The sequence below is a fragment of the Larus michahellis genome, chromosome 10 (genome assembly GCF_964199755.1).
Source record: "Larus michahellis chromosome 10, bLarMic1.1, whole genome shotgun sequence".
NCBI classification, from domain to species: Eukaryota; Metazoa; Chordata; class Aves; order Charadriiformes; family Laridae; genus Larus; species Larus michahellis.
The window spans coordinates 20,416,914-20,432,537 of record NC_133905.1 but is presented as its reverse complement, the minus strand read 5'-3'; the positions used below and the strand labels follow the sequence as shown (position 1 = coordinate 20,432,537).

Below are 15,624 nucleotides of genomic sequence, written 5' to 3'. Positions count from 1 at the left end.
TCCCAGTCTCCCACTGCTGAGATTAAAGACAAAGTTTATTGTCCAGGAGGGGGGGCATCAGGGCCAGCACTCGGGGATGGGGCACAGCTGGTCCCGCGTTGTCATCTGGGCCGGCTGTAGGGATTTTGGGCCCGATGCTGGAGGCGGGAGCTTCCTCAAATCCGCATGGGCCCGGGGCTGCAGGAACGGCTGCCGCTCTCGAGCGCTGGGGAGCCGCAGGAGGACCCCGATGGCAGCTGGCTGGCGGTGCTGGGGCTGCTGGTCTCGGGTGCTGGGGAGCGGTGGGACGGGTCCAGCCCCGGCAGGCTGGGGGTGCTGCTCTCAGCACTCGGGGCTGGCGCAGGGCTCCTGGTGCGGCGTGTTCGTCTGGGCCGGCTGTAGGGATCTGGGGCCCGACGCTGCGCGCGGGAGAGGGCTCGCACCCGCGTGGGCCCAGGGGTGCTGGAGCCACTGCTGCCCTCGAGTGCTGGGGAGCCGCAGGAGGACCCCGATGGCAGCTGGCTGGCGATGCTGGGGCTGCTGGTGTTGGGTACCGGGGAGCCATGGGACGGCCCCCGCCCCGCATGGCTTTGGGTGCTGCTCCCAGCACTTGGGGCTGGCATTTGCCTGTTCTCATGGCGTCTTCTAGGCCGGCTGTATGGAATTTGGGCTCGATGTTGCAGCCGAGAGCGGGTTCGCGTGCGGTCAGGTCCAGGTGGGCTGGAGCAGCTGCCGCTCGCACGAGCTGGTGAGCTGTGGCCCGGCCTTGCTGCCGCCTGGCTGGCAGTGCCAGGGCTGCTGGTCCCCGGCGCCTGGGAGCCCCGGGAAGACCCCGATGCAGACTGGATCCCAGTCTCGAGTGCTGGGGAGCTGTGGGACAGCCTTGATGCCGCCTGTCTACCGGTGTCTGGGCTGCTGGTCCCAGGTGCTGGGGAGGCCCGGGAAGACCCCGATGCAGACTGGCTGGTGGTACCAGGGCTATTGGTCTCAGGTGCCGGGGAGCCCCGGGAAGGCCCCGCTGCTGCCTGGCCGGGGGTGCTGGGGCCGGCGAGCTCTGAGGTGGCACTGGAGGCTGTAAGGGGAAGCAGGAAGGTCAAGGGCACGGCCCCCCAGGCCCGGGGCAGGATAGGCCAGGAGCGGTGCCCCCAGCCCTCCTGGAGCAGAGAGGCTCTGCCAAGCCCACCCTGGGCACCCGCTGCCAGGCCTCGCCTGGCCCCTGGCCCCCGGGCACCCGGGTGCTTTGCCTCTTACCGGTGCCCAGGCCAGCACAGCTGTCGCACTCCCAGCTGGCCGTGCTGCTGCTCAAAGAGGAGCAGTGTCTGTGGGTGCCCTCGGCAGCACAGGAGGAGCACAGGAGCAGTTCCCAGGGCCTGGGGAAGAAAACACGTCCATGGCTGTGAGGACAAAGTGACTGTGGCACGGGACTGTCTGGCAGAGCTCTTGCTCTCAGTCCTTGCGCTTGAAGCCCTCGGGCAGACTGAGATCCCGTGCAGAGCCCCGGGGTGCAGCGTTGGCAACTTACCCCCCTTCCTCTGCCTGCTCCCTGCCTCCTGGACAAAGGCAAACACTGGCATCGCAGCGGCTGTGCCTCTCTCTTTCTCCTGCGTATGCCTGGCCGTCCTCCCATGATGGTAGACTGATGGAGAAAGGAAAACTGATGAGCCCCCGCTACCCGGCATGAGGCAGATGCAGGGCGTCCCTGCTCTTCCCCCCCTGCCAGTTTTCCAACTCCTGCCTGAAGCTGTAGCCCAGACTCATGGCACAGCGGAGGACCAGGACTGCTGGCTGGGGCAGGCCCTGGCACGGCACAGCGCTGGCACCCTCCTGTCTCATGAGCCAGGCAGAAGGACACCAACCTGAAGGGCATTCGGATCCCCATGATGAGCATTTCTGGGAGAAATGCACTCCTGTCTCTGCAGAGCGGGCACCGGAAGCAAAAAATTCCAGCGTTCAGAGCCTGTGCCTGCAGGAGAAACATAAGGAGCCCAAGTAAGGCCCTGGTGGTGCTGAGCGCCTGCCGTGCCCCAGGGGCGAGGGGATGGCTCCTACCTGGATGCAGCCCCTGTGGAACCAGGCGTGTTTGCAGGCGGGGCACACCATGGTGCCGTAGGACTTTTGGTCCCCCACAGGCTCCAGGCAGATGAGGCAGGTGGTGTTCTCCTCCGGAGCCGCCTCCACTGCCTGCTCTGGGCGGTGCTCCCAGCAGAGGGACCTGCGGGTCAGAGGAGAGGGATGGGTGAGGTGAGAAGTGCTGGGCCCTTCTTTCCCAGTGGTGGTGGGGAGGAGGTGAGAGGAGGTACCTGTATGGAGACAGGAACTGGGTGACGCATCCACCCTCCACGGCACAGGGGAGATGGAAGCTGCGCCTGCAGCCCATCATCGAGCAGGTGATGGTGGCCCCGCTCTCGCCGCAGACGAAGCAGTACTGGAAAGAGCAGAGCAGCCCCGTCAGCAGCAACGTCAGGGCCTCCACAGCCAGCCCCACACCTCCGGGCAGAGCGCGGGATGCGGCCGCGGCTGGGTCACAGCCCGCAGCTGCGCCTGGCGGAGGAGGCTCCTGTGCTGGAGCCTCTGTGGAGCTGCTGGGAGCAAGACGTTTGTGCCAGAGGTGCTTGGCAGGGTGGGGATTTCTTTCCTGGGGTCTGGGCTAAACTCTGCCAAACCTCTCCTGGCACAGATCTCCCTGCTCTTCTCAGATCCTCACCTTGTGTTCTGCACACTGGATCACATGCCGAATATCCTCAGGGGCGAATCCCATGATTCCGTCGTCCTCGTCCCATTGCCGAAAAAGCTGGTTGGCAAAAAGCTGCAGAGGAGAAAAGAGGAGGAGGTGATGAGCAGAGCGGGGCAGGGACTGCCTGTCGGAAAGCTGGAGGGAGCCCCGAGGGAACTCACCAGGCAAAACTCATGGGCGCAGAGCCCATGCTTCTGCATCTTGCGCCCGCAGATGCCCGGGTCAGCCTCTGCCCGGCGACACAGCATGCATGCTGGAGGGGAGAGAGCAAACGGCACCAGGAATGAGCACCTCTGCGGGGCCGGGGGAAGCGTCCCTGAGGGATTGCCCCCAAGGGCCTGTCTGTCCCTGCCCAGCCGGGCCAGTGCAGGCAGGGGTGTCCCAGCAGGTGCCCACTGCCCAGCCTGGGCCCCGCTCCCCCGGGGCGCTCGGGGACCTCCTGCCTCCCCCCGCCACCGCTCTTGGCCCCACGCTGACCGCCGCGATGGCCCCTCTGCCAGGCTTGGGGAGGGATGCTTTGCTCTCACCCTGCTCCATGGAGTCGGGAGCCATCTCCTCCGTGGCTGACATGGCACACGACGACGGTGAGCGTTTGGAGAGTCCCTGTCCCAGCAGCGCTGGGCTGTCTCCTCCAAATGCTCCTCCGCTGACCCTGTGGGAGAAGCGGGACGTGGGTGAGCTTGCAGCACAGGCCCAGAGCCCCGAGGTGTGGGGCTCCCTCCTCCCCTGGCAGCCCCGCGCAAGCCCCGTCCCTCCCCTGCCCTCTCCTCACCTCTCCAGGTCAGACTGATGCCCGGCCGCGGCCTTTTTGTAGCCTTGGCGCCAGCGTGTCGCAGTGGCCACTGTGACATCAGCACCATTGTCCTGCGTGCGCCCCAAACACGGACAGGGATGCCCTCGGCCACCTGCCACCCACTGTGCCTTGGAGTCAGGCAAAATCCTACTGGGCAGCCTGCTCCAGGGGACCCTGCTTGAGCTGGCGCTTGGACTAAATGGTCCCAAGAGGTGTTTTCAAAGTTCTATAGCGCAAAATGGATTCTGAGGAAAGGGAAAAAAACAACATCCCAAACCCAAAATGAAAACGTGACTGAGACGAATTTCGGAAGGCACAGAGAGGAAAACAAAAGGAACAGAACTCCAGAGAAAATACAGACTTTCTTCTTCATCTACGTGATACTTTGGCTATTTCCTTTTCCATCTCTGTCCTCTAACTTGTCCCTCTCACAACAAGACTGGTTTCATCCTTCTTATCTCAGCAGTGTATTTCCCCAATCCTTGACTTGCCATTTAAACTCTGGTTTACCTGAAATAAACAACAGGGATTCTCAGTGGAAGAGACTTGCACAAGCCTCTCGACTGCTGACCATTCACCTCTACCAGTGCCCACAGCCATCTCCTAACACACCTGAGCTTCCCGTCCTTCTGCGAGGGAAAGATTCTAGAAAAGTCTAGGAAGGAGCAGGCAGGACAGGGAAGACTGAAACCTTCCCTTGCTCGCCGCCTTCCTGAAGGCCTACGAGGATGTCTCGTGGAGCAATAGAAGAAAACCCAACCGGAGGGAAGTGCAGAGCAGAGGCCATTTACCCTCAGAAACTTACTGTACCTGGGCTCGGTACTTACCGTAGAGGGCAGCCAAAGGAGCTGTTTCTTCAGTCCCTGGGGGGCTTTGGCAACGGTGCTGCAGTACAAGCTCTGATCCAAGGTCAGGAGGAGTCCCCAGGGGAAGGCAGCCCAGGCTGCGGGCTCAGGTGAGCGCCCCGGCAGCAGGGCCATTTCCTCACCAAGCGCCGCGGAGCCCACCACTGACCCTGCCAGGTGTGAGGGTGCTCCCAGGGCCGGACTGAAATCCTCATTTAATCATCGTTTAAATTGCCTCTTAAGCCACTGCCAAACCACTGTTTCGGACTTGCGGGTGATGTGGTGGTTGGAGGCCGTCTTGGGTATAGCGGTCATATGGATGGACCACTTGGTGGATAAGGAACTGGCTAGATGGCCGCGCTCAAAGGGTTTACATTCAATGGCTCAACGTCCAAGTGGAGACCGGTGATGAGTGGTGTTCCTCGGGTCAGTACTGGGACGGGTGCTCTTTAACATCTTTGTCGGCAACACGGACAGTGGGATTGAGTGCACCCTCAGCAAGTGTGCCGATGACACCAAGCTGTGTGGTGCGGTCGACACGCTGGAGGGAAGGGATGCCATCCAGAGGGACCCGGCCAGGCTGGAGAGGTGGGCCCGTGCGAACCTCATGAAGTTCAGCCGGGCCGAGTGCAAGGTCCTGCACCTGGGTCATGGCAATCGCAGGCACAGTTCCAGGTTGGGTGGAGAATGGCTTGAGAGCAGCCCTGAGGAGAAGGACTTGGGGGAGCTGGTGGACGAGAAGCTCAACATGAGCCGGCAATGTGCGCTTGCAGCCCAAGAAGCCAACTGCATCCTGGGCTGCATGAAAAGCAGCGTGGCCAGCAGGTGGAGGAAGGGGATTCAGCCCCTCTACTCCGCTCTGGTGAGACCCCCCCTGGAGCACTGCGTGCCCCTCTAGAGTCCTCAGCACAAGAAGGACATGGACCTGTTGGAATGGGTCCAGCGGAGGGCCACGAAGATGATGAGAGGGCTGGAGCACCTCTGCTATGAGGACAGACTGAGAGAGTTGGGGGTGTTCAGCCTGGAGAAGAGAAGGCTCCGTGGAGACCTTATGGCAGCCTTCCAGTACCTGAAGGGGGCCTACAGGAAAGCTGGGGAGGGACTCTGGATCAGGGGGTGTAATGACAGGACGAGGGGTGAGGGTTTCAAACTGAAAGAGGGTAGATTCAGATTGGATATTAGGAAGAAATTCTCTCCTGTGAGGGTGGTGAGGCGGTGGAACAGGTTGCCCAGGGAGGTCGTGGATGCCCCATCCCTGGAGGTGTTCAAGGCCAGGCTGGATGGGTCTCTGAGCAGCCTGGTCTAGTGGGAGGTGTCCCTGCCCAGGGCGGGGGGCTTGGAACTAGATGGTCTTTAAGGTCCCTTCCAACCCAAACCATTCTATGGTGCTGTGATTCTATGATCACGAAATGACAGAGCTCCTTTCCTTCCTCTCTGACGACAAATGAGCATGGAATCTCCCAGTCTCCCACTGCTGAGATTAAAGACAAAGTTTATTGTCCAGGAGGGGGGGCATCAGGGCCAGCACTCGGGGATGGGGCACAGCTGGTCCCGCGTTGTCATCTGGGCCGGCTGTAGGGATTTTGGGCCCGATGCTGGAGGCGGGAGCTTCCTCAAATCCGCATGGGCCCGGGGCTGCAGGAACGGCTGCCGCTCTCGAGCGCTGGGGAGCCGCAGGAGGACCCCGATGGCAGCTGGCTGGCGGTGCTGGGGCTGCTGGTCTCGGGTGCTGGGGAGCGGTGGGACGGGTCCAGCCCCGGCAGGCTGGGGGTGCTGCTCTCAGCACTCGGGGCTGGCGCAGGGCTCCTGGTGCGGCGTGTTCGTCTGGGCCGGCTGTAGGGATCTGGGGCCCGACGCTGCGCGCGGGAGAGGGCTCGCACCCGCGTGGGCCCAGGGGTGCTGGAGCCACTGCTGCCCTCGAGTGCTGGGGAGCCGCAGGAGGACCCCGATGGCAGCTGGCTGGCGATGCTGGGGCTGCTGGTGTTGGGTACCGGGGAGCCATGGGAGGGCCCCCGCCCCGCCTGGCTTTGGGTGCTGCTCCCAGCACTTGGGGCTGGCATTTGCCTGTTCTCATGGCGTCTTCTAGGCCGGCTGTATGGAATTTGGGCTCGATGTTGCAGCCGAGAGCGGGTTCGCGTGCGGTCAGGTCCAGGTGGGCTGGAGCAGCTGCCGCTCGCACGAGCTGGTGAGCTGTGGCCCGGCCTTGATGCCGCCTGGCTGGCAGTGCCAGGGCTGCTGGTCCCCGGCGCCTGGGAGCCCCGGGAAGACCCCGATGCAGACTGGATCCCAGTCTCGAGTGCTGGGGAGCTGTGGGACAGCCTTGCTGCCGCCTGGCTGGCAGTGCCAGGGCTGCTGGTCCCAGGTGCTGGGGAGGCCCGGGAAGACCCCGATGCAGACTGGCTGGTGGTACCAGGGCTATTGGTCTCAGGTGCCGGGGAGCCCCGGGAAGGCCCCGCTGCTGCCTGGCCGGGGGTGCTGGGGCCGGCGAGCTCTGAGGTGGCACTGGAGGCTGTAAGGGGAAGCAGGAAGGTCAAGGGCACGGCCCCCCAGGCCCGGGGCAGGATAGGCCAGGAGCGGTGCCCCCAGCCCTCCTGGAGCAGAGAGGCTCTGCCAAGCCCACCCTGGGCACCCGCTGCCAGGCCTCGCCTGGCCCCTGGCCCCCGGGCACCCGGGTGCTTTGCCTCTTACCGGTGCCCAGGCCAGCACAGCTGTCGCACTCCCAGCTGGCCGTGCTGCTGCTCAAAGAGGAGCAGTGTCTGTGGGTGCCCTCGGCAGCACAGGAGGAGCACAGGAGCAGTTCCCAGGGCCTGGGGAAGAAAACACGTCCATGGCTGTGAGGACAAAGTGACTGTGGCACGGGACTGTCTGGCAGAGCTCTTGCTCTCAGTCCTTGCGCTTGAAGCCCTCGGGCAGACTGAGATCCCGTGCAGAGCCCCGGGGTGCAGCGTTGGCAACTTACCCCCCTTCCTCTGCCTGCTCCCTGCCTCCTGGACAAAGGCAAACACTGGCATCGCAGCGGCTGTGCCTCTCTCTTTCTCCTGCGTATGCCTGGCCGTCCTCCCATGATGGTAGACTGATGGAGAAAGGAAAACTGATGAGCCCCCGCTACCCGGCATGAGGCAGATGCAGGGCGTCCCTGCTCTTCCCCCCCTGCCAGTTTTCCAACTCCTGCCTGAAGCTGTAGCCCAGACTCATGGCACAGCGGAGGACCAGGACTGCTGGCTGGGGCAGGCCCTGGCACGGCACAGCGCTGGCACCCTCCTGTCTCATGAGCCAGGCAGAAGGACACCAACCTGAAGGGCATTCGGATCCCCATGATGAGCATTTCTGGGAGAAATGCACTCCTGTCTCTGCAGAGCGGGCACCGGAAGCAAAAAATTCCAGCGTTCAGAGCCTGTGCCTGCAGGAGAAACATAAGGAGCCCAAGTAAGGCCCTGGTGGTGCTGAGCGCCTGCCGTGCCCCAGGGGCGAGGGGATGGCTCCTACCTGGATGCAGCCCCTGTGGAACCAGGCGTGTTTGCAGGCGGGGCACACCATGGTGCCGTAGGACTTTTGGTCCCCCACAGGCTCCAGGCAGATGAGGCAGGTGGTGTTCTCCTCCGGAGCCGCCTCCACTGCCTGCTCTGGGCGGTGCTCCCAGCAGAGGGACCTGCGGGTCAGAGGAGAGGGATGGGTGTGGTGAGAAGTGCTGGGCCCTTCTTTCCCGGTGGTGGCGGGGAGGAGGTGAGAGGAGGTACCTGTATGGAGACAGGAACTGGGTGACGCATCCACCCTCCCCGGCACAGGGGAGATGGAAGCTGCGCCTGCAGCCCATCATCGAGCAGGTGATGGTGGCCCCGCTCTCGCCGCAGACGAAGCAGTACTGGAAAGAGCAGAGCAGCCCCGTCAGCAGCAACGTCAGGGCCTCCACAGCCAGCCCCACACCTCCGGGCAGAGCGCGGGATGCGGCCGCGGCTGGGTCACAGCCCGCAGCTGCGCCTGGCGGAGGAGGCTCCTGTGCTGGAGCCTCTGTGGAGCTGCTGGGAGCAAGACGTTTGTGCCAGAGGTGCTTGGCAGGGTGGGGATTTCTTTCCTGGGGTCTGGGCTAAACTCTGCCAAACCTCTCCTGGCACAGATCTCCCTGCTCTTCTCAGATCCTCACCTTGTGTTCTGCACACTGGATCACATGCCGAATATCCTCAGGGGCGAATCCCATGATTCCGTCGTCCTCGTCCCATTGCCGAAAAAGCTGGTTGGCAAAAAGCTGCAGAGGAGAAAAGAGGAGGAGGTGATGAGCAGAGCGGGGCAGGGACTGCCTGTCGGAAAGCTGGAGGGAGCCCCGAGGGAACTCACCAGGCAAAACTCATGGGCGCAGAGCCCATGCTTCTGCATCTTGCGCCCGCAGATGCCCGGGTCAGCCTCTGCCCGGCGACACAGCATGCATGCTGGAGGGGAGAGAGCAAACGGCACCAGGAATGAGCACCTCTGCGGGGCCGGGGGAAGCGTCCCTGAGGGATTGCCCCCAAGGGCCTGTCTGTCCCTGCCCAGCCGGGCCAGTGCAGGCAGGGGTGTCCCAGCAGGTGCCCACTGCCCAGCCTGGGCCCCGCTCCCCCGGGGCGCTCGGGGACCTCCTGCCTCCCCCCGCCACCGCTCTTGGCCCCACGCTGACCGCCGCGATGGCCCCTCTGCCAGGCTTGGGGAGGGATGCTTTGCTCTCACCCTGCTCCATGGAGTCGGGAGCCATCTCCTCCATGGCTGACATGGCACACGACGACGGTGAGCGTTTGGAGAGTCCCTGTCCCAGCAGCGCTGGGCTGTCTCCTCCAAATGCTCCTCCGCTGACCCTGTGGGAGAAGCGGGACGTGGGTGAGCTTGCAGCACAGGCCCAGAGCCCCGAGGTGTGGGGCTCCCTCCTCCCCTGGCAGCCCCGCGCAAGCCCCGTCCCTCCCCTGCCCTCTCCTCACCTCTCCAGGTCAGACTGATGCCCGGCCGCGGCCTTTTTGTAGCCTTGGCGCCAGCGTGTCGCAGTGGCCACTGTGACATCAGCACCATTGTCCTGCGTGCGCCCCAAACACGGACAGGGATGCCCTCGGCCACCTGCCACCCACTGTGCCTTGGAGTCAGGCAAAATCCTACTGGGCAGCCTGCTCCAGGGGACCCTGCTTGAGCTGGCGCTTGGACTAAATGGTCCCAAGAGGTGTTTTCAAAGTTCTATAGCGCAAAATGGATTCTGAGGAAAGGGAAAAAAACAACATCCCAAACCCAAAATGAAAACGTGACTGAGACGAATTTCGGAAGGCACAGAGAGGAAAACAAAAGGAACAGAACTCCAGAGAAAATACAGACTTTCTTCTTCATCTACGTGATACTTTGGCTATTTCCTTTTCCATCTCTGTCCTCTAACTTGTCCCTCTCACAACAAGACTGGTTTCATCCTTCTTATCTCAGCAGTGTATTTCCCCAATCCTTGACTTGCCATTTAAACTCTGGTTTACCTGAAATAAACAACAGGGATTCTCAGTGGAAGAGACTTGCACAAGCCTCTCGACTGCTGACCATTCACCTCTACCAGTGCCCACAGCCATCTCCTAACACACCTGAGCTTCCCGTCCTTCTGCGAGGGAAAGATTCTAGAAAAGTCTAGGAAGGAGCAGGCAGGACAGGGAAGACTGAAACCTTCCCTTGCTCGCCGCCTTCCTGAAGGCCTACGAGGATGTCTCGTGGAGCAATAGAAGAAAACCCAACCGGAGGGAAGTGCAGAGCAGAGGCCATTTACCCTCAGAAACTCACTGTACCTGGGCTCGGTACTTACCGTAGAGGGCAGCCAAAGGAGCTGTTTCTTCAGTCCCTGGGGGGCTTTGGCAACGGTGCTGCAGTACAAGCTCTGATCCAAGGTCAGGAGGAGTCCCCAGGGGAAGGCAGCCCAGGCTGCGGGCTCAGGTGAGCGCCCCGGCAGCAGGGCCATTTCCTCACCAAGCGCCGCGGAGCCCACCACTGACCCTGCCAGGTGTGAGGGTGCTCCCAGGGCCGGACTGAAATCCTCATTTAATCATCGTTTAAATTGCCTCTTAAGCCACTGCCAAACCACTGTTTCGGACTTGCGGGTGATGTGGTGGTTGGAGGCCGTCTTGGGTATAGCGGTCATATGGATGGACCACTTGGTGGATAAGGAACTGGCTAGATGGCCACGCTCAAAGGGTTTACATTCAATGGCTCAACGTCCAAGTGGAGACCGGTGATGAGTGGTGTTCCTCGGGTCAGTACTGGGACGGGTGCTCTTTAACATCTTTGTCGGCAACACGGACAGTGGGATTGAGTGCACCCTCAGCAAGTGTGCCGATGACACCAAGCTGTGTGGTGCGGTCGACACGCTGGAGGGAAGGGATGCCATCCAGAGGGACCCGGCCAGGCTGGAGAGGTGGGCCCGTGCGAACCTCATGAAGTTCAGCCGGGCCGAGTGCAAGGTCCTGCACCTGGGTCATGGCAATCGCAGGCACAGTTCCAGGTTGGGTGGAGAATGGCTTGAGAGCAGCCCTGAGGAGAAGGACTTGGGGGAGCTGGTGGACGAGAAGCTCAACATGAGCCGGCAATGTGCGCTTGCAGCCCAAGAAGCCAACTGCATCCTGGGCTGCATGGAAAGCAGCGTGGCCAGCAGGTGGAGGGAGGTGATGCAGCCCCTCTACTCCGCTCTGGTGAGACCCCCCCTGGAGCACTGCGTGCCCCTCTAGAGTCCTCAGCACAAGAAGGACATGGACCTGTTGGAACGGGTCCAGCGGAGGGCCACAAAGATGATGAGAGGGCTGGAGCACCTCTGCTATGAGGACAGACCGAGAGAGTTGGGGGTGTTCAGCCTGGAGAAGAGAAGGCTCCGTGGAGACCTTATGGCAGCCTTCCAGTACCTGAAGGGGGCCTACAGGAAAGCTGGGGAGGGACTCTGGATCAGGGGGTGTAATGACAGGACGAGGGGTGAGGGTTTCAAACTGAAAGAGGGTAGATTCAGATTGGATATTAGGAAGAAATTCTCTCCTGTGAGGGTGGTGAGGCGGTGGAACAGGTTGCCCAGGGAGGTTGTGGATGCCCCATCCCTGGAGGTGTTCAAGGCCAGGCTGGATGGGTCTCTGAGCAGCCTGGTCTAGTGGGAGGTGTCCCTGCCCAGGGCGGGGGGCTTGGAACTAGATGGTCTTTAAGGTCCCTTCCAACCCAAACCATTCTATGGTGCTGTGATTCTATGATCACGAAATGACAGAGCTCCTTTCCTTCCTCTCTGACGACAAATGAGCATGGAATCTCCCAGTCTCCCACTGCTGAGATTAAAGACAAAGTTTATTGTCCAGGAGGGGGGGCATCAGGGCCAGCACTCGGGGATGGGGCACAGCTGGTCCCGCGTCGTCGTCTGGGCCGGCTGTAGGGATTTTGGGCCCGACGCTGGACGCGGGAGCTTTCTCTAATCCGCACAGGCCCGGGGCTGCTGGAACGGCTGCCGCTCTCGAGCGCTGGGGAGCCGCAGGAGGACCCCGATGGCAGCTGGCTGGCGGTGCTGGGGCTGCTGGTCTCGGGTGCTGGGGAGCGGTGGGACGGGTCCAGCCCCGGCAGGCTGGGGGTGCTGCTCTCAGCACTGGGGGCTGGCGCAGGGCTCCTGGTGCGGCGTGTTCGTCTGGGCCGGCTGTAGGGATCTGGGGCCCGACGCTGCGCGCGGGAGAGGGCTCGCACCCGCGTGGGCCCAGGGGTGCTGGAGCCACTGCTGCCCTCGAGTGCTGGGGAGCCGCAGGAGGACCCCGATGGCAGCTGGCTGGCGATGCTGGGGCTGCTGGTGTTGGGTACCGGGGAGCCATGGGAGGGCCCCCGCCCCGCCTGGCTTTGGGTGCTGCTCCCAGCACTTGGGGCTGGCATTTGCCTGTTCTCATGGCGTCTTCTAGGCCGGCTGTATGGAATTTGGGCTCGATGTTGCAGCCGAGAGCGGGTTCGCGTGCGGTCAGGTCCAGGTGGGCTGGAGCAGCTGCCGCTCGCACGAGCTGGTGAGCTGTGGCCCGGCCTTGATGCCGCCTGGCTGGCAGTGCCAGGGCTGCTGGTCCCAGGTGCCGGGGAGCCCCGGGAAGACCCCGATGCAGACTGGATCCCAGTCTCGAGTGCTGGGGAGCTGCGGAACAGCCTTGCTGCCGCCTGGCTGGCAGTGCCAGGGCTGCTGCTCCCAGGTGCTGGGGAGCCCCGGGAAGGCCCCGCTCCTGCCCGGCTGGGGCCGGCGAGCTCCGAGGTGGCACTGGAGGCTGTAAGGGGAAGCAGGAAGGTCAAGGGCACGGCCCCCCAGGCCCGGGGCAGGATAGGCCAGGAGCGGTGCCCCCAGCCCTCCTGGAGCAGAGAGGCTCTGCCAAGCCCACCCTGGGCACCCGCTGCCAGGCCTCGCCTGGCCCCTGGCCCCCGGGCACCCGGGTGCTTTGCCTCTTACCGGTGCCCAGGCCAGCACAGCTGTCGCACTCCCAGCTGGCCGTGCTGCTGCTCAAAGAGGAGCAGTGTCTGTGGGTGCCCTCGGCAGCACAGGAGGAGCACAGGAGCAGTTCCCAGGGCCTGGGGAAGAAAACACGTCCATGGCTGTGAGGACAAAGTGACTGTGGCACAGGACTGTCTGGCAGAGCTCTTGCTCTCAGTCCTTGCGCTTGAAGCCCTCGGCCAGACTGAGATCCCGTGCAGAGCCCCGGGGTGCAGCGTTGGCAACTTACCCCCCTTCCTCTGCCTGCTCCCTGCCTCCTGGACAAAGGCAAACACTGGCATCGCAGCGGCTGTGCCTCTCTCTTTCTCCTGCGTATGCCTGGCCGTCCTCCCATGATGGTAGACTGATGGAGAAAGGAAAACTGATGAGCCCCCGCTACCCGGCATGAGGCAGATGCAGGGCGTCCCTGCTCTTCCCCCCCTGCCAGTTTTCCAACTCCTGCCTGAAGCTGAAGCTCAGACTCGTGAGACATTGTGAGACATCGGAGGGTCAGCGCTGCTGGAGCAGGCCCTGGCTCGGCACAGCGCTTGGGGTTGTGTGTGTGTATGTGTGTGTGCCTGGGGGGGTGATGATGTCATTTGGGACACCACGATGTCACATGGGCTGTGATGATGCGGTAGAGGAGCAGGTGCGTGGGGATGTAGGGGTTACATGGCGTTCCCCCCAAAAGAGGCAGGTCACAGCCCCAAAATGTCTGAAACTTCCAGGGGCGGTGGTTGTGATTTAAAAATGTTACAACCTGTAACTCTGGGTGTGAGGCATTGAAATAAAGAATAATCTGTCAATTTTATATCTATTGAAAAATAATAGTCATTTCTATATATAAAAGGAGTTCATCATAAAAACCTATATCCCTAAGGATGTTATGATCCTCTATGATATAAAGGAGTTTAGACAACAAAATAAAGAGCTATTCATGTGTCAAAATATATATCTAAATAGATAGCTAGACTAATTAGATGTTCTGTATAAGTGTTGATATATAAGTCTAAATAGCTCTAACTTGTAAAAGATATTCTATAGAAGTCTAAATAGATGACGTATTCTCTAGGTGTGTTTATATGTGTGTGTGTGTGTAAATAGATACAGCAGTGTAAATGTCTATGCTATATGAGGTTTCTAAAATGCAAAGAAAGGCTGTTTATAGAAAGGGTTTAGAAACTCTCCCTCCCCACTAGTGTCTCTTCACAAAGCACTTTCCAAAGCTGCCGCATCCCCCGTCTCCTTTTGCCCCTTTTCCCATCCTGATTTGGGGTCAATTCCCCTGAACGGGGACTTTCCCCTGCAGGGCTGCACACACTGAGCGGGAGCTGCCGCCACGGCGCAGAAATACCGTGAACCCCCTGATTCTTGGTCTGTGCTGGCGGACACCCCCCCCGCCCTAATTCTGGGGGCAAAATATCCCAATCCGGGGCTCCTGGGAAAGCCAAATCCACCTGAATTTGTGCAGCTGGAAAGGGAAAAAACAACGCCGTTTTCATGCAGGAAAGCAAAAATCGCCAATTTTTATTTTGTGGTCCCTGTCGGACTCACTGCTGTCAGCCCCCCAGCCCTGGTGCCCCACGCAGCGCGATGCAGCGTCCCTGGGGCTCGTTCCGGGGGGAAGCCCCTGTTCCACAGGTTTTTGGGGCAGAGGCGCTGGGTGACGCTGCCTGGGCTGCGAGTGCGGGCAGGGCCGAGAGCTGGGAGCCCCGCAGCCCGGTCAGTGGTTGCGGTGCCCGGCTGGCCTAAAGCGGGCTGAGAGCGGTCAGTGCTCATCGCCCTGATGAGCGCCGAGAGCGGGTTAATTAAGGGGGTGCTGCCGCCCGGCGGCCGAAGGCCGTTACTGCAGGCGGGGAGCGGCGTGTGCGCTGTGGACCCGCCCCCGGCCCGCCCTGGCCACGCCCCCTGATCATCTCAGCCACACCCCCGCCCCCTGTGACCACGCCCCCGGTCACGCCCCCGGCCATTTCTGACCACGCCCCCTCCCTCACTGGCCCCGCCCCCCGGCCCCGCCTCACCGCACGGTCGCTGCTGCCGCCCCGACCCCAACCCCTCCCCGCCGTGGGCCAAGCCCGGTACCGCAGCGCCGGCCCCGCACGGGCCGTTGCCGCGCGCCATCCCCGGCCAAAAAAATGCCAATTTCGGGCTCCCGGGAAAGCCAAATCCACCTCGATTTGTGCAGCCGGGAGCCAGTCTGGGGAAAATAGGACCCTCCTCGGCCCCGCCTCTCGCCCCGAGCTGCGGTACCGGCTGCTGCTCGCCAGCACTCAGCGCTGCGACGCGCGCTGTACTGCGCATGTGCGGCCCCCGCCTGCAGTACCGGACGGTGTCCGCAAGACGGCAGAACTGAGCGCTGTGGAGCCCGCTGTACTGCGCGTGCGCCGCCCCCCGCCTGCGGTGCCGCATTGTGGCCGCAAGGACACGGCAGCGAGCGCAGCACCGCTGTGCACTGGCGGGGCCGGTCGTCCCAGCTCAAGACCTTACGACCGCAAGCCGGTAATGAAGCTGGGGAGACGCCTGCTGCCCCCTCGGCCCCGCCTCTCCGCCCTCCTCTTGCGTCCCCCTCAGCTCCGCCCCCCGGCCCTCCTCGGCCACGCCTCCCGTTCCCCTTGACCCCGCCTCGCGGCCCGTTTTCCTCCCCGAGCTGCGGAAGCCCGGCTCTTCCGCGAAGTGCCGGACCCCAGGGAACGCTGCGGGGCGCGGGGGCGGGCCGCGCGACGGGTTTATTTTGTGCTATCGCACACAGCTCTATAAAGCTTTTAAGGAGAAAAAGCCGGGTTTGGGTGAATTCCCCGCCGGCGGGCCCGGCCGCACGGCCCCGTTGCCA

The 15,624-nt window shown here is 62.3% G+C and overlaps 1 protein-coding gene across 1 annotated transcript; it reads right to left on the bottom strand.

Moving 5' to 3' along the window:
• Window positions 1–11,636: 11,636 nt before the first annotated feature.
• Window positions 11,637–15,203, bottom strand: LOC141749190 (uncharacterized). The gene is made up of 4 exons (XM_074602258.1): window positions 15,118–15,203; window positions 13,045–13,158; window positions 12,774–12,892; window positions 11,637–12,594 (listed from the first exon to the last, which is right to left on the bottom strand). The coding sequence occupies exons 1-4, from the start codon at window positions 15,201–15,203 to the stop codon at window positions 11,654–11,656; spliced, it is 1,260 nt and encodes a 419-aa protein (XP_074458359.1). The 3' UTR covers window positions 11,637–11,653.
• Between the last annotated feature and the right edge of the window lie 421 nt (window positions 15,204–15,624).

What these genes read in the sequence shown, in the direction of transcription:
- LOC141749190 (XM_074602258.1), bottom strand. Translation starts at nt 15,203, where the DNA reads ATGCGGCACCGCAGGCGGGGGGCGGCGCACGCGCAGTACAGCGGGCTC. An exon ending in CGTCTTGCGGACACCGTCCG is followed by an intron (nt 13,159 to 15,117) that starts GTACTGCAGGCG and finishes TTTCTCCATCAG; the next exon opens with TCTACCATCATGGGAGGACG. An exon ending in GAGCAGGCAGAGGAAGGGGG is followed by an intron (nt 12,893 to 13,044) that starts GTAAGTTGCCAA and finishes TTTCTTCCCCAG; the next exon opens with GCCCTGGGAACTGCTCCTGT.